The 21,310-nt window shown below is 33.3% G+C and overlaps 1 protein-coding gene across 1 annotated transcript; it reads right to left on the reverse strand.

Annotated features, from left to right (window-relative positions):
• Positions 1-1,508: 1,508 nt before the first annotated feature.
• HDR (4-hydroxy-3-methylbut-2-enyl diphosphate reductase) lies at positions 1,509-7,385 on the reverse strand. Its single transcript, XM_086441400.1, has 10 exons — positions 7,054-7,385; positions 6,758-6,954; positions 5,329-5,508; positions 5,084-5,215; positions 4,896-4,970; positions 4,711-4,816; positions 4,520-4,614; positions 2,524-2,709; positions 2,310-2,396; positions 1,509-1,854 (listed from the first exon to the last, which is right to left on the reverse strand). Exons 1-10 carry the CDS (start codon positions 7,325-7,327, stop codon positions 1,789-1,791), a joined length of 1,398 nt encoding a protein of 465 aa, XP_086297526.1. The 5' UTR covers positions 7,328-7,385; the 3' UTR covers positions 1,509-1,788.
• Positions 7,386-21,310: the final 13,925 nt, after the last annotated feature.

Raw genomic sequence — 21,310 nt, forward strand, 5'->3', positions numbered from 1 at the left:
ACTCTTCTCTATAACTACTATAGGTTAAATAAGACAATAATTTTAAATTTGATTGAATAATTTTTTTTTAAAAAAAACAAAATTTATTAGAAAAGTCCACCTTTTCAATTAAAAGCATTGAATTTGAGTCATTTTATTTGGCTAAACCCAACCTGAGTATGTTAGGATCGGGATAGGGCTTAGTCGACTGTGGCCCAATAAGGGTATAGGTTTGGTTTAGGTAGAGCTTGTCTCTTTAGGGCCGCATTATACATAATCTCCGCATTATACGTATAAATCTTGGTCATTGGATTTTGTTTTTAATGATTACGATCATGTGTCTTCACACTAGTCATTCTACGCACACATATACATGAGAACGGTTCAAGGGACAACAATTGTGACAATAAAGGTGACAATGATTTTTGTCTTATATGAGTTAGAAGTTTTAGAATGGTCTTTTTTGGGTGAGGGTGAACTCCACATCATAGAGATCATCGTCACAAAAAATCAGCCCATTCCAAAACTTGTAATCCCATCAAAATTTGTTTACAAAAAAAATTGATAGACCATGATTCTTCAACTTGTAAGTTGTGATTGGAAAAAAAAATAGACTTTAGTTCTAATGAACATAACTCAAAAAACATGAGTAGATTTACAAATTCAAAATTTACCATCTTAGAGTGTGACCAGTGTCCTCAAAGGACCAAGTATATGTACTTGACGTTTTTATTCTTTTAGGGGTAAAATAGAAAATTTTCAAAGCCAATGTCAAGTGTATAAAAAAGTCTTTGCACTTTTTGGTTGACTTTGGTGAGGGCAAAGTGGACATTTTCTCATTGAGTGTTGACCCGCCAATGAGCTTGGCACATCCTTGAGGGTGGACAGGTGTCCTTGGTTGGAGAAGTTTGTGGCTTTATGGGCCAAAACAAAAGGTTTTGGGTTCTTATTTTTTAGCATTGAGAGTCCTTGAATGGGCTTGCATGTTGGGTGCTCTGGAATTTGTCTTGATCGAAAGAATAACAAATGTCCTATGGGCCAAGTTAATGGGCTTTTGAGTCTCTTCGATTTTTATTTAGAACAAAGGCTAGGAATCCTCTAATGTTGGGCTGACAACTTGGATATCAATTTTCGTTCTTGTTTTTCTTGGGCAAGGCCTTATTCAAGCATTTAAAATCCCTTTCTTGGATCGGGCTCATGTAATTTGAGGTGTCTGTAGTAATACAATCAAACAGGTAGTGAGAATTTTCTAAAGTTTTTAACTGTGTTCAACAAAGATTTAATACAGCAAGACACAAAAATTTAATAAATAACATTGTATGAAATCTAACTTAATTTATGAAAATTAAAAATTATACAAAATTCCAGTCTGACTCGTCCGAGTCATCTTGTTTATCTCAGGAGATTCCAATCAAATGAGACACTTTGTCTATCCATCTCGGTCTCGGACGGAGATTTAAAAGCTTGTATAGGATTAATAAATTGAAAAGGAAATCAAGAATGATTCACCAAAAGTCGAGGTCTGAAAATAATTCGAAGGGTTGAATGCACAGCCATTTTAATCCATAATTGTATAATGTCCATAATACATAACAATTTCATACACCAATTTCCTTATGAGATAAGAGTGCCAAATAATAGACCATAATTATATATTACAATTCCTAGTTCAATTGGTTTCTATGAACACGAATGCTCATTCAGCAGATCCCCCCCAACATTACTGCAATATTATATACATTAATGGACTATAGAAATGTCCAACAGCCATTGCTCTAACGATGTTTCTTCTTCTAAGGAGATCCCAAGTTACACTAACTGGAGAGCTTCTTCGCGTTTGATGTCAAAGACCTTGATCAGAACATCCTCCACCACCTGTGTTCAACCCATTCAACCATAAGTGTCACTTCTTCAACTCACTAATGTAAAAAGACATTCAAGTTTAATTCTGCACAACATATGATACAATGAACAAAAAACAGAAGAAAAAAAAAACATTTCTGAAGTTGCCGAGTGGAAAAGAAAAAAGGGGGAGGAGTAGTTTCATTTGTTACTTAAGGGGAGTTGGTCGAATGGTTCAAAGTTCCGTGATGTCTCAGAATGTTTCGGCAGGCGGAACATTCCGATTTCGACTGATACCAGAATGAAATATTGATACTAAAGCATTGAATGTTTTTACTTAATCAAAAAAATGTTCTGGATTGTCTCGGAATGCTTCAGAATGTCTTGGTTGGGACCATTTTGTTTAAATGTCTTGGGTAGCTTCATTTAAGTTGAGGGAGTCCTAAACAAAATTAAAAAATAATAATAAAAATAATTAGAAGAGTTACCTTGTCTGGTGTAGAAGCACCTGATGTTATACCTATGGTGATGGGACCCTCTGGTAGCCAGTTTTCTTTCTCAACCAGCTCACCGTGCTGTTGCAATAACCAACGAACAACAAACTTGAGGACTAATAACTAAACAAGCACACACAAATGTAATAAAATGGGTGGGTAAGCGAGAATTTATTGAGAGGTCAGATATTTCTGCGTATAAACTTACATTCAATTTATAACTAATTTTGTTTCCTGGTCCTATTCTCTGCTCACTGTCGATCCAGTAAGAAGGAATACCACGGAGTTCGGCAATCTCTTGTAGGTGCGAGGTGTTACTTGAGTTCCATCCACCAACTACTAACATGAGATCGATTTTATCTTCCACCAGCTTATACATGGCGTCTTGTCGCTCCTGGGGAAAGGAATAAGCAGATCAGAGCAGATTCGTAATGGAAACAAGGAACTCATAAAATGAAATAAATTGGCCAAGACATGATTCTCCTTGCAAGTTGGACATTGGTGTTAGACTGAATAAAAGGAAGTTTTCATTTGTAGGATAGAAAATTTAAGAAAGAAAAGAAAATAAGAATTGCAGTACTTCGTAAGAGCACACTTCTTTCAGTGGTCAGTATCAATTCAAATCAGGCTAATTAAAAATGAGAGCTTCTATTTCCACACCAACTTTTGCTGACACCACCCCCAGATGTGCTAATCCTTTGGTGATTTACATATGAATTGGGGTGGCATTAGCAAAAGTTGGTATGACCATAGAATCTCTCAAAACTAGGGTTATTAAATAAAGGGTTGGGATCAGTAGACTTGTGGAACGGAAACTCATATGTTCACTCACAATGTCAACTGTTTAAATATGAAAGTTGAGATGGGATATGTATGTCAAGAATCCATCACATATCCCTATGATTTATCTTGACCATTAGATTTCATCTTTACAAGGTCAAGATTGCGAGTGAACATGAGTTCCCCTTCCATGAGTCTATGGATCTCCACCCTTACATAAAAGTAACTAGTGTATCCTAACAAGAAGCAACTTATAATCCCATGTACCAGAGACATGAAACAAGATCTGATGCAAGACAATAAAATGGTTTCCTTTGATTCCATCTGAACCATATAGGTGTCCATAGCATCACTTAGTATACAGTAAAAGATAATCCTGGAAGTTAAAATGATAATTGCTACCTTAACAAAACCTGATTTCAATAACATGAGGTGAAACTTGAAAACTACTTAACAAGGACTCTGCAATTTCCATGCATTTGATTTGTTGGACACATGATAACAGTTCTCCAAAGAAATCTTCAAGTTACCAAAAATAATTAGTTCTCCACATATATGGTTGGGATACGTTGTCACATTTTTCTTCCCACACTTATGGGGCCCACATGTAGAAGAGCCAGCGGCTGTGATGATCTCCTCATAATGAAGATCATTCTCAATGAATATCACCTCAGTCAGAAATTTCTATCATTATCAAAAATGGATTAGCAGTTGAAAAAAATTATGGGCAGCCCATTTCATAATTAACTTGGAATTGCACATTCAACATGGTTAGAAGTTTCATAATGGCCTATTTTTGTGAGGATGTTTTCTACACCATGAGGATCATCCTCAAGCTAAACCAACTCTACAATCATCTCCACAAAGCCCCATAAGCGCATGTCGTTTAGTAAAATATTCGTTTTAGAAAACAAAATTTTCTCTGTCAACCGACTTGATGGATGCACATAGACATGTCCCTATAGCTTTATAGAGAAAACCATTATATATCTCCTTGAATTCTGTACATGTATATATTATTTGAGTATGGATGCCACTGTTGGAACATTTACATTGTTTATGAGAAAACAGATTAGAAATGATGTTGAGCCAGACGAGTGGAAGAATAAGAAAAATAAAATTAGAAAAGGGTGATTTTATGGGGGGGGAATACAAGTATCCCCATTGAATTATAAACTAAGATAAAGTCTATTGAGATGGTTTTGTCATTGCAATGGAGAACAATAACACCTCCAATGAGAACGAACAGGCAAGTTGAAGGTTCTAAAATCAATATTAAATCAAAGGCAAAGAAATAAAATAAGTAGCAAAATATGGTCAACCATATAGAATAATAGATGATATTCTATATCACGATAAAGCAATCTTAAGATGAACACAACAAGATGGAAAAAATTAGAGGAGAACTGAGAAGAGAGAAGTACTTGAGTAGCATCACAAATCGTATTAAAGCTGATGAAGTGCTCATTAATATTTTCTATTCCATACTTGCGCATCATGGTCTTCTCAGCCAATTTTCCTAGAAAATTGAACTAATTAATAAACTAAATTTTACAACTGGCAATATACTTAATAATATTCGAATTTAGAATATAATAGCACAACTGTGGCTCACCAATCTCTTCCGTTTCTCCCTTCAGCATTGTTGTTTGATTTGCAATGCCTAATTTTACAAGATCAACGTCTGGATCGAATCCCTTAGAAACTGCAAATTTGAATTTCTGGATACATAACAATAAACATCTTTAGTAAAGGTCCAAAATACTCAGTAATTATGTCAGAATAAGAAACAAAAAGTACCTCAAGAAATGCCTCCTTGGTCGAGCTAGATCCATCAAGTTCACCCCCAAGAATGTAATCAAATACATACATCGCCTGGTTTCAATTAAATGACTCAAACTATTTAAAATTTTATGATAAAAATGCATGAGTATTTAGCACAAATTAGAATGGGCACACACACACAAAAAAAAAAAGCAAAATAATACCTCCTTCATATTTTTCACAATAACATACTTTGCCGCAAAAGATGCAGTTGCAATAGTCTCCTCATGAGAATATTTTCCATGAATGATTGAGGTGTACTCTCCCTTTTTGTGCTTCTCAACAGTATTCCAGACCTTGACATAAATTTAAGAAATTTATAATGAATGAGAGAACAGTGAAAACATCAATATCAAAAAAACATTCCAATATGTTACCAAAATATGAGATTGGTTTCTAGAAAGAATACCTTAGACACCCATGGGCAAGTTGTGTCAACTATTTGTACATTTTTCTCACTCAAAGTCAACATTTCATCCACTGCAGCTCCAAAAGCAGGCAAAATCACAACATCACCATTGTCAACAACCTCAAATTGTTTGTTCCCATCCCCCATGGGAATAAGCTGGACTTCCATCTCCTCCAACCGCTTCAATAAGAGACATGCAATGCCTTAGTAGGGGACATTCAGTAATAAATAATTTATATATAGACCATGTGCTTGTTGGTACCTATGATTCACTAAATTTTAATGTTCTATAAATTTTGCATATTTTCAGTATTTTCATGGGCCTTTAAGTCATATACAACACTAGTTCAAAGAAGGTCCAATAATAATCTAATCATGTACCAAAAAAGAAATATAATTAACACTCAAATAATTTAGAAAAGAAATTATAAACAGCAAATTTTTTTTATAGGTATAGGGTTAGCGGTTAGCAAATAAAGTTGGGTTCAAGGGGATTTGAACCTAGGACGTGGAAACAACCCTCCACACGTCTTACCACTTGGCTAAGTTGGCACTTCTATAAACAACAAAATTTCAGAACCTCTAAAATGAACTTAGTGACCTTACTAGTTCACTAAGCCAAGAAAAAATGGGTAATCAAGAAATGTCGACGGAAGAAAATTCAAGATATTTACAAAGAGGAGAGAAAATTTTGGCTGCCAAAACACCTATCCCTTTGTTAAAGTCTATCCAATCCCAACAATGCACCATGGAAACCGAATTGGGTAAAACAAACACCAATAGCTGATAAATTAAATGAAAGTTGATTGAAATTGGTGAATTTTCATGCCGACTCGGCCAAGTTGACTTGATGATTTGCTGAGTTTGTTCCATTGAGTTTTGGGGACTAGTTACCTCGAAATACAATTGAGTTGAGTTGAGAAGTTTTAAAACTATGCTAAAAACTAACTCTCTTCTTGAAATTTTCCTAGGTGCAATCAAATGATGGAATTCATTTTCCCACAAAATTCATTTTCCCATCGAATTCATAGTCCCTTGAAAAAAAACTCCCCGCAATTACAGAGACCCTAAAATACCCATCTCCAATCTAGATGAAATCCCTTTTCAAACTCTGTTTTTTCAAACTTCCAGGCATAATAACACAGAATTCTAGGGATTCCTCACCAAAATAGTATAACCAAGTAACCAAAACAAGATCCCTAACATCCTTCATATTTAACAAATAACATATATGAGCATATCATGGCCTACTCGAACAAGATATATTTTTCTACAAAAACACTACAAATAAACATACATCAAAGATACATGAAACATGATAGGTTGACATAAATTCATCAATTTGGCACCAATTCAACTCAATTGTAAGTAATCAAAATTATGTGCTTCTTCAACTTGAGAGAAATCAAAAAATTGGGGATTTCGTTACCCTATTAACGGTTGGATTATGAATAATTTCATTAGTAATCCAGATCTTCTCCACTGGAAATTGTTTCCTTGCTTCATAAGCGATCTGTACGGCTCGTTCAACTCCCCAACAAAATCCATAAGACTCCGCCAATTTCACAGTAACATTTCCCCATGTATACTCGTTTTGATTATCCTTCAACTTCTTTATCACATCACCTGCAATTTTCCAGAATTCAGTTCGAACGAAAAACGAAAGAAACTGATTCAAATTCTAAACTTCTTCAAATTTCAGAAACAAATACAATTGAAACTCACTGGTGTACTCTCGATTCATGAGTTCTAGGGTTTCTTGCTTGTATCCGAAACCCTTGCGATTGTAATTCTTGCTTCTTGTGAGATTTTTACGGAAAACCTTCGCATCGAAATCTGAATCTACGGAAGTTCCAGGAACAGAGGCTGAAGATGATTCGCTGTGACAACGAACCCTTAATGGTTTTCGACATCTGTAAACTCCGATTTTGGGGAGGTTTTCTGCAGAAGATATGTCCGTACGGACGGAGAAACTGGAGAATTGCAGAGAGACCGCCATGGGAGGGTGCGCACGTTAGCGGATTGGTAAGTGATATTGTGATAGAGCTCTCTGGGTGCGCATTTTATATCATATTATCTTATCCATGTGTTTTTTATTAGGTGATTTAGGCAGAACCCTCCACGTTTTACTAATAATTGTTACATCCATGTTTTTAAAGTGATAACTTGCCCCTTGACCATGACTACTCTCGTTGACTAATGAAAAATGATCTAAATGCCCTCATCTTCAACCTACAAACTAAAAACACTTTTTTTTTTTTTTGAGTTGTGATAATCTAACTACCCCATGTGGCATGCTCAATTGGCTACCTAAGGAATCATAGATCTGCACTCCTCGGCGATACATGATTCCCTCGAGATACATTATTTAATGGGGAACTGTAACTATGTATCCCGAGGAGTGCAAATCTAAGATTGTTGAACTTATCACGTCAGGGTAGTTGATTGAGTTTGCCATGTGGGGTAGTTAGATTATCACGATTATATATATTTTTTTTCATAAAATCAATTATTTAGTATTTTCAATCTATTGAACCTCATCTTCAATCTTAGTTAAAACCTCGTAGAAAATTCTTGAATTTTATATGGATTTAACTTTTTGTACCAAGATTGTGGTGTTATGTTATAATCCGGAAAATATATGATTATGATTATACATAACAAATTGATTGGTTTGTATTGATAATAATTTCATAATCTAGGCATGTTTTCTTTCATCAATGTATTTGGTTTGTTTGGTGAATTTGATTTTTTCAACTCATTAACAACACTGAAGTTCAATAAGTGATTTTGTCGTGAGTGACTTCATGAACAAATTGGAAGACGATGATATATAAGAAATCACAAGGTGCATTAATTAGATTCATATCATATTTCTTTATCTTTTACTTCAAAATTCTTGACTTCTTGTTGTCTAAATATTAAAACTAATAGGGTCTTAGAATTGAAGAGTAACATAAAATACTTTATCCAATGAATTAGAAGATGAGATTGATTTAAAGAAGTATTTTCATTTATTGGATGAGGACATGGGCATTTAGGTCATTTTATATTTAGGATTAACTAGATAAAAGAGAAAAGATAAAAAGGTTATAGCGATATTAATGGAGGGCATCCTCTTAACATTTAAGGTGAAAAAATAATAAAATTAGAAATGTATTATTGAAAAAGTGGGAGAAAATGAAAGATTAAAAAGAAAAAAGGCAATATATAAATGTGAAAATCCATAATGTTTTCATGTTTCTATATATACTAACAATGTCTATGTGGCATGTTTGGATTGGATAATATTCATATTGGCCTCAATGCATGACTTAATTAATAGCCTAAGGTGTTTTAAACTCCAATTTAAATGTGCCACATCGACATTGTTCCTATTTTATAGGGATGGGAGACATAGTATGGAAGACAATAAAATTATAGATATTCTTGAAAAATAAAAAGGAGAGAAAAGGAAATAAGCAAAAAAAATAAAAAAAATTCAAATTATATAGATAGGTAGGGCTGAGGTCAACATGGACCTTTAATCAGTTTGAAAACACGGGGGCTTTATCAAATAACCCACTAAAACGTTTTAATCATCTTTTTCTCGTTTTGTTCGTGTGGGCTGAAAATTCTTACATTGGCGAGTTACACGAGTTTAGTTGCTCTAATTCTATGTGGTCGGCCACATAAATTATGGAAAGCGATGATCATGTGTTCCGATAGTTAGGTTGCAATGTTGTCCTACTTTCCACAGTATTCCACGTGGGTATGTTGTTCCTAACGAATGACCAATCAAAAATGGGACCCACGTCCACGTAAGTAAAAGAAAAATCAGTTATTATGCCTACTAAGGAAAGTTGCTGGAATTAAAATAAATAAGAAACATTTGCGTGGTGTGGTGTGGATCGTGTGTGATTAAACGTGAACGTTAAAATATAAAAACACTTTTTTTATTAACTTAGTAAGATTTTAAGTTCTATCATGAGTGCTTTTGCTCAAATAAATTATCACATGGAGAATCCAACACCACAACTCACTAGATTTTATAAAAAAAAAAAATTGGATTTCATACAAGATTTTACAAATGGATAATTATTGAACTTTCACGAGACTCTTAAATCTTAATTTAAAAATTAAAATTCAACTGTAAAAAATAATATTTAAAAAAAATACAATTATATAATTTATAGAATTTCTCCTCTACAATCTTGTGGTGTCAAACAATGTTTTTAGATGCAACAAATTGAGCTCAATGACCTTTAGTAAGAGTTGAATTCTTATTAAGTTAGTAAGTTTAGTCGGACTAAGAAAAAAAAAAATTGGTCGATGTTGCTTGCTAGTGTCCAAAAACGCATCTTGTGACGAGTGGAGCCATTTCTGCCTTACGGTGTGAAAATGGAGGGAAAGAGATGCTGTGGTTGAGATCCAATTTGTCCTCTATCAAGACAATTTGGTATGAGAGTTGCTATTGGCACTCCAACTTTTACTTATTACATTCCACTTAAAGATTAGGAAAGTAAAAGTTGGGTCGCGAATAGAATCTCACTTAATTATTTTTGGTAGATTTCAATTATTTAGGTTTAAGATATTATATGAGTCTAATCATATCGTAAACAACCATTGAAATTGTTTGAACCAATCTTTACAATTGTAGATGCATAAACTTGTTCTACCTAGGGATATGTGACAATGCCTCGATCTCTTTCTCTTTGAAAAATCAATAAAAAGAAATTAAAAAATCAGACTTTAAAACAACGAATAAGTAGATTTGAAATCAAATTAATTTTTGTAACTTCATAGAGAAGAACTGAAATTAAATCGATCTATGCAACTTTTTAATTTATTATGTCTTAGAATTTTATTTTTCCATTGGTTGCTTGAAATCTAAGTTGTATTTTAAAAAAAAAAAGAAATTTAAGTTTAGATTTTTTTATTGTTCAAATATTTTCAATGAATTATACGATTACATGTTTTACTAGAATATTATAAACCTCTTATTAGATTTTTAGATTTATAATTAAATCATCCTAACTATTTGCTCAATTGCTTGACTTGAGGAATACTTAATTATTTTTCGGCTCTAAATTTTATTATATGTATGCCGTGTATTCTAAATTTTGAAGTCATAATTCACATAATTGAAAACTTCGTAACTTGAAAACTATTAGATTATGATAATTATATTACTATATAGATTGATCTCTTTTTGAAATATACTAAATTATTTGTTTCTAAACTTTATTGTGGGGACATACTTGACGATTCAAGTTTTAGTAGAGAGAAGTCAACCACGAAACAGATTTCCTCGCTTGGCTGGGTATTTGTGATAAGAGATCGAGTTTCTTGTAGTTGAGGATGTTCGTTTAATTCCTCAAAAGCTGGAGAGAATTATGCTTGATGATTTAACTTATAACTATATTCGTTAGCATAATTAATTAAAGGGTGGGATCCATCTAGCCAAAGCTTACAAATAAAAAATAAAATTAAATTAAGAAACACGTCGTTTCTCTTATATGAAAGGTTGCATCTCTTCCTTTACCAACAACCAATATTTTTGGGAATGGTCGATCCACGACCAAATCATTTTGACCAAGAGTCAACTAGTTTGACCACATCAATTTTCCAACAATGAGCCATGGCTAAAATCATCTCTACCTTATGTAAGCCAAAATGTACTTATAAAAATACACCTCAGTGACCATAAAAAAAAATTTCCAAGATTTTCTTAAAGAGGGTTTTTTTTTTATCCACATTTTCTTGACTCCACTCATGTAAAGGAGGGTTGGATTGATTTGTTGATCAACCCCTAACATGAAACCGGATTAGACATTGCATGATTACATTTTGTATAATACGAGTCTTGTATCTTGGAAAGAAGCTATTTATCAATAATACGTAAACGTGCATCTCCATAGGTTATGTGAAAGGTGCAACAATCAATATGTCATTATACTTATAAATTTACTATATATGTTCATAGAAAAAAAAAAAAAAAAAAAAACTTCTGACTACTACATTGCGAAATACTTTAAGGCTCATTAATCTTTTAAGAAGGTATTTTTTGTGGAAATTTCAATTTGAATATTAATTAGTGATTAATTAGATTTGAAAATTTTAATGGTTGATCCTTTAAAGATTTTTTAATTTTTTTTTTACTTTTTAGTCTATTATTTCTAATCCTTATGTTGATTTTTTTTCTTCAATCTAAGAGATAGCCTGAATATCTTGGAGGTATTGTGCCAATTAAATTTGTAATAGGCATTTCGTGGAGGATAACGTTAAAAGAAAAGAGAAAATTACTCAATGGAATCTCACAGAGGGACTTCTTTTTAAATAGTCCCTAAATTTTGAGCAATCTCTTAATAGTCCATTTAGTAAAAAAAATTTCCATCTCCCACATTTCTCACTATTGAATGCTCTAACCATTCGAATTCATCGTTTTCATAAATAAAAATAAGGATTTTTGACATCTCAATCTAGTTTCAGAGACTCCATTCCGTCATAAAGGATTTAAAAAGGAAGAAAAAATCATTTTCAAAAGGATTTTCACTTTTTATTATTATTAGTTTTTGGATGAAAATTGATCAAGAATAGTTCTTTTGGGTTGAAATCATCTAAATAGGTCATTATCTTAAGTTTGTTTTTAGTCAATTTTTTCATGTATTTGAATCGAAAAAACTTGAAAATTGAAAAAGGGTGGGTTTTACCAGTGTTGAGTTCACCACTATTTATTTACAAAGTGGCAAACTCTACAATAAATAAAAAGCGATGAACTCGAAAATACATAGAGGTAAGTTCAACAATAAAAATTGTGAACTTGACAGTAAATAGAAAACGTGGAGTTCGATAGTAAATAAAAGTGGTGAACTCGACAATAAATAGTGGTGAGTTCAACAGTAAAAATTATAAACTAAACAATAAATAAAAAGTGTCGAATTAGACAATAAATAAAAAGTGGTGAACTCATCAATAAAAAAAAAAGTGGTGAGCTTGTCAATAATGAGGGACCATTTAAAAAGAAAAGTTTCCTAAATGTCCTACCAAACTACGATCGAAAATTTAATAATTATTAAGAAAGAAATCCCTTCTCGAAAATCCTTTTAAGTAACTTTCCCTAAAACAAATAGCAAATTCAAAATGTGAGTTTTAGATTAGTTCTACACCAAACTCATTTTCACATCATGCTCATAATGTCACAAATTTTGTCTTTGTCATCTATTTTAAGTAAAACATCAATTCCTTACAAATATGTTTCAATAAATCATTGTGGGACTATTGTGATACCGCACAAATTGAGCACCCAAAACCAATAATGTGGGATTATTGTTCTAACACCCTCCATCAGATGGGACCATCACGTGCAAAGCCTATGAAACACCTCTACATAGCCAGAATCGATGAACTAGCTTTGACACAATAATAAAGTCCATGACCTAACTCAACTTTACAAAATCGACGAGCGTTGCCATTACCTAAAATATCGCACAAATCAAGCACCAAGACCGATGTGGAAAATTGTTCTAATTTCATGAGGAAATTGTGCCTTGGGCTTCATCAATGATCCAATCCAACATTTCGATAGGGTATAAATATGGTTTAGTAGAAAATGTCTTTTTAGATCTGAACCCTCCATTGCCAACCCTAATTTTCACGCAGTCTATCTGGATCCGACCCAATCCGATCCAATCCAAAAGAATAAGTACCAGTTCGACTCTGACCAGTCATCATTTACAGCCTTACAAAGCAAACGCGTATTGGACGCGTCAATGACGTAAGACCACCATAGCACAGTCTCACTTGCCCTAATCTATCAATCAAGTTTATAGATAAATAAGAGAGGAGAGTCGAGAGTGGTCTCACATCTCCAAACCCTAACCCTAAGAGAGAGAGGGAGAGAGAGGGAGAGGGGAAGGGAGATAAAGCTGCAGGAACTTAGAGGAATGGGTGGCTTGGGAAGAAGAAGAAGAATGGAAACTTTGTTTGTCATAATGTATTTCTTTATTTATTTCTTGCCAAGGCCTCCCATTCCAATGAATTCTCGTGGTTTCTCCTATTCTCTTTCTTTCTCAGGTGTTCGTTTGTTGCATTTGGAGTATCAGCTCTCAAGTAAGTATCTAAATATTCATCTATTTTTTTTTTTTTAATCTGTGAAATTTTCTATTTCATAGAGATCTCCAAATAGGGAAGAATTAGGTCATAGTTTCGACCAACCAGCAGAAGCTCTTTTCTTTGATTCCCTTCTGTATGTGAAAATCGGTTTGTGGAAAATATTACTTCATTTACGGGGGCATTTTTTGTATTTTTATCAATTTTTAAATTTTTTTTATTTATATAGCCACATCAAATTTTCTCGTATTACCCTAAACAATGAAAGAGGTTTTCCTTACTTAGTAAAGATTTTAGGCCTTACTAAGGTTCGTTTTGCTCAAATGGATTGCCACATCAGAAGAAATCCAACACCAAAGATAGATTTCATGGAAAAATTTAGATCCAAAAACAAAAATTAAAAAAAAAACAGAACATTTTTTGGGGCTTGATCCAAGGTTTTGAACCGAATTCCCACGTAGCAGCGGTGTCAATGGGTACCCATTTAACTGGAACCGAATCCTCCCATTCCGGATCCCTTTTTATTGGAACTGATTGGAGCCAGGTCTAAAATGGAACCAAACTGATAAGAACTGACTTGGTAGGTTCATATATGGTAAGGTTTTTTTTTAATACTTTTTTTCTCATTTGATTCTTAAGAATCAGAACGGAACCGATGGGTAGCTGTGATTTTTGGTGATTCTAATTTCATTTATTTTGGAACTGGTTCCGGAATCGACAAAGATCAAAATCGAACTAATATAATGGTTATAGTTCTAAGTTCCTTAGGAATTGAATCGGAATCGACCCATTGACACCCTCTGCTTCCATGTAACCATGGTTTTTAAACTCGTCCGAGATCGATACATATCGCCCGAGTTAACTCGGTATCAGAGTTGAACGAGACCAACTCAGAATGTCATTTTTTGACCGAGATTTGCGAGTCACAGTTCAATTTAATGATCTGTCTCACGAGACGTCTCAAACGTATTGGAAAACTCGTCTGAGACGACTTGGTATCAGAACTGAATGAGACGAGACGAAATACCGAGTTTAAAAACCATGCATGTAACTCCCAAATAAATGTTTTTTTTTTTTTTAAAGGGACCAACTAGTTGCACACCACTAGTGTTGGTTGCAGATGAACCTTGGAAACTTTTAAAAAAATAGTTTTTTTATAACTTCGATTTTAACCTATAATTGCACGTCATTAAGGTAAAATAAGGTATTGGGTTTATTCACCTTCAAGGGGCTACATCTTCTCTTGACTATAAATTGTAAACATACTCACTATACAACCAATAATTTTTGTGGGTATGTTTGAAGGAAAAAAAAAAAAAAAGAGTGCGTGCAACATTTTCTTTATTATAGTTGGAGAGCAATTGGTAATGGGTTGGTCCAACTTTAAAAAAAAATGGTGTATACTTATAGTTGTTTCTTATAATTTACATTGATGATATGTATGTACCAACTCTCGACATACACTAGGCCAATGCGTATAAATAATTGAGAAAAGTGAAAAATGAGGAGAATTTCATCAGGTACCAATTTAATCCGAATCAAATGGTGTAATGTATTCGATTGGAGATTTGTTTTATGAGTGTGATCTTAGCGGGGGACACCTTGACGTGTAGCGAGCGCATGTCTGTAGATGAGTTTTACTTGTATCTCAGAGGAATGCTTTTACATGCACGCGCGTGCCACCACGTCAAGATGCCCCCCGTGTGTCCCCCACTGAGGTCACTCCAGCATTAATCTTGTTTTATTGAGTGGGTACTTGTAAACCATGCATTTGAATTTAAAATGTGCAAGCCTTCCTAGAAGTTTATTGCATTGTAGATGCTATTTTGGAAGATTTGTTATATTCTTCAATGAAAAGTAGTTTATGATGATGTGTAGAAGTCATTTTCTCATATTTTGGTATGTTGTGTCTCCCGATGGAAAAATACTTTTGGAAGTGTACATTGAAATTAAAGAGGAATTTTTTTGTCAAATCTGTTTCGAATTGATATCGATGGAGTTTTGATTCTGATTATATTTATTATAAGAACCAAGATTTGACAATAATCTGAATTGAAAAATATTTATTTAGGATTGTAATTAGCATAGGGGGCAAATGTTGATGATGAGACCAATGAGTTTTCAGCTCTATTATTGTTCTGCAAGTTGTATTTTTCTCTCTAGATGAATTAATTGCTCTTATTCAAGAGCACATACTTTAGTGCATATTAGTTACCGATTATGTAATACTATTGATGAGATTAGAGTGAGAATTAACATCAAATTGTGGTTGCAGAGAAAAATGTTGGAGTGAGAATTAACATCAAATTGTGGTTGCAGAGAAAAATATTGGAGTTCAAGGGTTTTAGAATAAATAAAATCTAGATGAGTGTGGAGAGTGTTAATTTAAAATTTGATCATAGAAAGAAGAAGCATGGTTTAGATTGATGGTCTAGATTCTACAAATACTTTGAAACAATCACTTTCATTATCTTAATATACGTTAAGACTTGGTCCTTAACTTAGTAACTAGTTGATCAAGAATGAGTTGCGCCTCATTTAAAATTTGAAACCAAGTATGTTGGGTTCTAGTCTTCTAAACCTTCTCAATGACTTTCATCGAATTTCTTAATGAATCACTCTTTGAAGTATTGAATTGAGAAGGTTTTACATGATTAATCTCTACTAGTAATTACTACTTTAAGTTACAGCTCTAAAATTCTACGGAAAATTGAGGGATGTGTGCATGGTGATCTTGAAACTGTTGAAATTACATGTTAATGATAGCTTGAAACTACATGTTTGGATCTTTAAACAACTTTTTTTTTTGGCTGATCAGCCAAAAGATTTTATAAAACAGAGAAAATTAAATAGAAGGGGGCGTAAGTTAAAACATCCATTAAAAAAGCCTTCATTTCTCTGCAAAATTACTTGCATCGATATGAGTTGAAGAGATGAAAAGAGGAAAAAAAAAAACGAAGAGTAAAATCTATCTGATCAATCCCTAAAATTGTGAAAAAAAGTGCATGACATGATTCATTGAAAAAAGAAGGATAGAGGATGAAAACAAGAATACGATAATTAAAATGTTTCGTGGCCCATGGCATGTAAATAGTTATTCAAAATTGAACAAAAAAATTAATTAAGCTGATGTAGATAGATCCAAGTGTGAAAAAAAATGAAACGATAAAGAGAAAAAAATCACACATGAAACACTAGGATTAACATGGTTCGAGTGCCAATGTCCAAAATCAATATTTTTCACTAGGAAATCAAAAGAGAACATTACAAGAAAAATGGATAAGGTTTTAATCCCAAACCAAGCTTGAGAACCTTTGTACACCCCTCTCCTTATCTCTTTCATACCCTAAATATCATAATCACCTTTGAAAGAAATCACACATGTCTTCCAGAATGAACTTTGCACCACCTATATATTAGATGCAACTCCACTTCAAACCTAAATCAACCCGAATAATGCATCTATTTGTTAATATCGCAAACAACCATTAACCTTCTAAACTACCTATTACACTATTGAATCATTTTGATCTACCATGACTTGATCACACAATGAATAAACATGTGTAGTTGTCTCGAGCCAATTGCCTAATCAACTCAGAAAGGGACCTTGACTTGTCTTTTCGAATTGTAGAAACTTTCTCATGATCATCTGCAATTTGAAAACTCAAATCTGTCTCTACCCCATCTTTGAAAGAGACTTTCCTTAGACGTGTACTAGTTTGTATATCCCGTTATCAACCACTCATCAAAGTCTTGAAATTACTATGCATCATTGTATTTCTCACCGAGCGATATAACTCACTGCACATTTCTCCTTTCATTAGGATCATGCAACCACATGTGATTTTTGTGACTCCACATCTAAATGATATTAGATTATTTGGCATCTTCGGAATAAAAACATCACCTAAAGTACGTACCACTCCAAATATTTTGATTATTATTGTGCCAACTCCCGTGACATCACAAACAGATCCATCACCTAAGAAAATCACACTTATTTTCCCTCCCCTAGAACGTATCAAAATAATCATTTTTGAAACATATATAGATAAAACAACTTGAATCTAATATCCTCTCATCATGAGAAAGAGTATACATACGTATGAAGACTGTGAGAACATTTCTATAATTATCATCACTTTCTACGGCAATAGTCTTGCTACCAAAATATCGTGACTTACTTTTTTATTTCTTTTCCACATGAGATGGACAATCCCTTTTAATGTGACCATAATCTTTGCAGTAGTAGCATTGTATGTTGTTATTCCTCTTTGTTTTGGATCTAATCCTATTATTTTTTAGATCCTCTATCCTAAGTCCTTCCTCACCGATTTTCTCCATGAACAAACAACCCTTGAGCATTACATTTAATATTGGGGTCTTCTCCTAATATCATTTGATAAGAGTGCTGTTTTGAACTTTCTTCAAGCTTCACCGTATTTCGTACAAAAACTCTTCCACCCTTCTTTGCCACAAATTGAAAATAGGGGTGGCAATGGGGGTCGGGTTGTGTTCATGTTCGTGTTGACGTAAGGGTATTATGAAAATTTACCAAACCCAAACCTCCTATATAACCTATTTAATAAAATTTTAATCATTATTAGAAAAAATAAGTTCCATTTCCACCACCAAAAATAAAATATCATTACTAAAAATAAAGTTACACAATTATAAATTAAATTCAATGGTGAAAAATAACTTTTTTATTTATGGGTTTGGCAGTGTGCCTAGTCCACAGTCAGGACCGATTTTCTTCACTAAGAAGTCAAAGAAGAACAATACAAAAATAAACACACAAGATTTTAATCCCAAACCCAAGTCCTAGAACTCTTATACACCCCCTTTCTTTTTCTTTCTCAAATCCTAGAAAAAAGAAAATCCTTATAGTTTTTACAACTCTAGAGATCTCTATTATAAAATTTAAAGTTACTAAAACGTGTTTATCTCCTCAAAAATAGAAAATCTCAAAATAGAAAAAATCTTTTAAGAAAATAATTCATAATTCCTTTTTAGTAACCCTAAAAAATCGGAAACCCCCCCCCCCCCCCCCCCCCCCCCACCCCCCCCCCCCCCCCCCCCCCCCCCCCCCCCCCCCCCTCAAAAATAAAATAAATAGAATACATGACAATTACTCAACACCAAGTCCATACAATTCCAAAATCAACTAATGAGTTTCATATGATAATGTAGTAATTGCCATTAATAGACACCTTATTATGAGATATATTGTATACATCAAGTTCAAAGTTTTACTACAAAGAAAGAAGGTTATTTTTGGTGAAATGAAAAGTGTAATAAAGGGTTTTCAATGGATGGGATCACTCCAATTTCTCATGCATTTTGATATGATAACTTGGATCTAGATCAAGGATTTGTATTCTAATAGGATCTGATTCACTTTCCTAATCTATTGGATTCATTCTTAGATCAATCATATCTCAATATGATAAATGTGAGCAAAGTATCTTAAGTAAATATATATTTTGTTTAAATATAAGAAAATTATATATTTTGTAAATAAAATTGGACATGATCCAATTCGGAGGCAATAGTCGAGTGAACTATATCTTCTTTGTGTTAGTTGACCTAAATCACACTAGTATTCAGTCAGATAATTATTGAAGAATCCGATTTTATTGAATTGAGAATTCTGGATGAATATTAAAAAAGCCCCAATAGGATATTTATTGACATTACATCAACCAAGATATATGAAAACTACCTAATATAAATATTCTAGAATATCCTAATTGATATATTCTAAATATCAATATATATTTTAAAATATCCTCCATCACAACCTTCCATTTGTGATGAGATACACTAACAATGATACAGTGTATCTCATGCATCTTATTTCCTAACATCCGCCTGCAATTGCACGGTCCTTTGAAAAAGGAATATGCAATTGGTTTTATTGAATAATTGCTTGATCTCATTAACATATATGTTCATTGATTATCGAAATCCCAATCGTGTTTGTTGGGAGTCACCATCTGTTTATGAAGTTCATCACTGTCGCATCCCGCTCTTTTTGAGTCTGTTGGAGTCGATGACTTATTAAACCAGATCTGTCATGATCTCTCCCAGAAGTATAAAAAATAGGATTGTGCCATTTAAATGAAAAACTCTCGTTGGAGAGATTTTAGATAGGAAAAAAAAAAATGAGATTGTGTAACATGAATGTATGAAATGGGGAGAGGAGATTGTAGTAGAGATATAGAAGGACTTTGTGATTTTTTATTGGAAAAACAAAAAAGTTAAAATAATAGCAAAGAAGAAAATAAAAGATATTTAGGTCCGAAACATAGAGAAAAATGGTATTTTTATCGAAAAAAAACTAATAAACATAAACAAAATTATTAAGGTTCGACGATGGCGGTAACGCCATTGCTGAAGAACGGCACACCAAGATCGATGTGCTTAGTGGAGCTTAAGCTTTGATACCATATAGAAAATATATTTTTATTGAGAATTCTTGGATGAATATGCAAAAGTCTCAATAGGGTATTTGTAGACATTACATCAACCAAGATATAAGAAAACTACCTAATATAAATATTTTAGAATATCCTAATTGCTATATTCTAAATATCAATATATATTTAAAAAATATCCTCCATCACAATTTTCCATTTGTGATAAGATACACTAACAATGATACAGTGTATCTCATGCATCTTATTCTCTAACAATTATCATGTTGATCCTATATCAATCCTAATCCGATCTAAATTCAATGCATTTACAACCTTAAAATATTGTTCGTAAAATCAAAACCACAATACTTTTTTTAAGCAATTGTTTGGAGTGGACTTCGAATTCTGGAATCTAATTCTTTTCCATAACTTTAGGATTATAAATATGATTCTTCCTACAATCAAAATAAAAAGGGTACCATGCCCCTCCACAAGAACTTAGTCTTCTATTGTTGATTACAACTAATGGCCTAAATGCCTTCATCTTCAACCTCTAGCTTAAAAACACTAGATTTTTATAGAATCCATCATCTTAATTTTAGTTTATCGAACATTTTCATAAATCAATTGTTTTCAACCTCACCTTAACCTTGTAAAGAATCCTTAAAATTTCTCAAAGTTTATATTTCCCTCAGAAATCTTAAGCTTGCCATGAGGTTTTGAAGGTTGAAGTAGATATATGTTAAATGAAAAATCAAAGGTTTTTGACTATTTAAAAGATGAGATTCTATGGCTCCGAGTGAATCGATCCAAATTAACCTGATACAAGTTTTATAAGAACAGATTCAGATCCAAATGTTATGACCCAATCCAATAATCAATGGATCTTTTTGAGACCCAATTTTTATAGGATTGGTCTGGGCTGACCCAACCCCATCCAAACCCGATCAGTTGACAACCATGCCAATTTCAAAGATTGATGAGCGACTAAGCGTGGTACACCTAGCGGAGAAGACAAAAGAAAAGTCGGTCTTTAGGAAGTTGCCATGCACTTTCCATACACGCACTTCCCACGTAATCTTGTCCATTTTCACATTTATTGTCTATCTGTTCGTCACCTCAAATAATTTAAACATCTTATGCAACAACTTATTAATTTCATGGTCATTTTCATCTCTTCCACAGCTCAATAATTTTCCTCCTCACATGGCAAACCTAATTAGTTTTCCAAGACATCCAAATGGTTCTCCAACAAGTCCTTCAAACTAATTAACCTCCCTTATCGACGTCGAAAATCCCATACACCAAGCCCACCAGTGTCTCCCGTGTCTCCCCTAATTAAACCACAAGCTAGTAATTCAAGAAAAGACGAGCTCCAAGAAGTTTTTCATTACTTCGATAGCGATGGAGATGGTAAGATATCTAGTTTAGAACTTAGAGCTTACTTTGCGTCGATAGGTGAGTAC

The sequence above is a fragment of the Akebia trifoliata genome, chromosome 4 (assembly GCF_017979445.1).
Source record: "Akebia trifoliata isolate Shusen 1 chromosome 4, ASM1797944v1, whole genome shotgun sequence".
NCBI lineage: Eukaryota > Viridiplantae > Streptophyta > Magnoliopsida > Ranunculales > Lardizabalaceae > Akebia > Akebia trifoliata.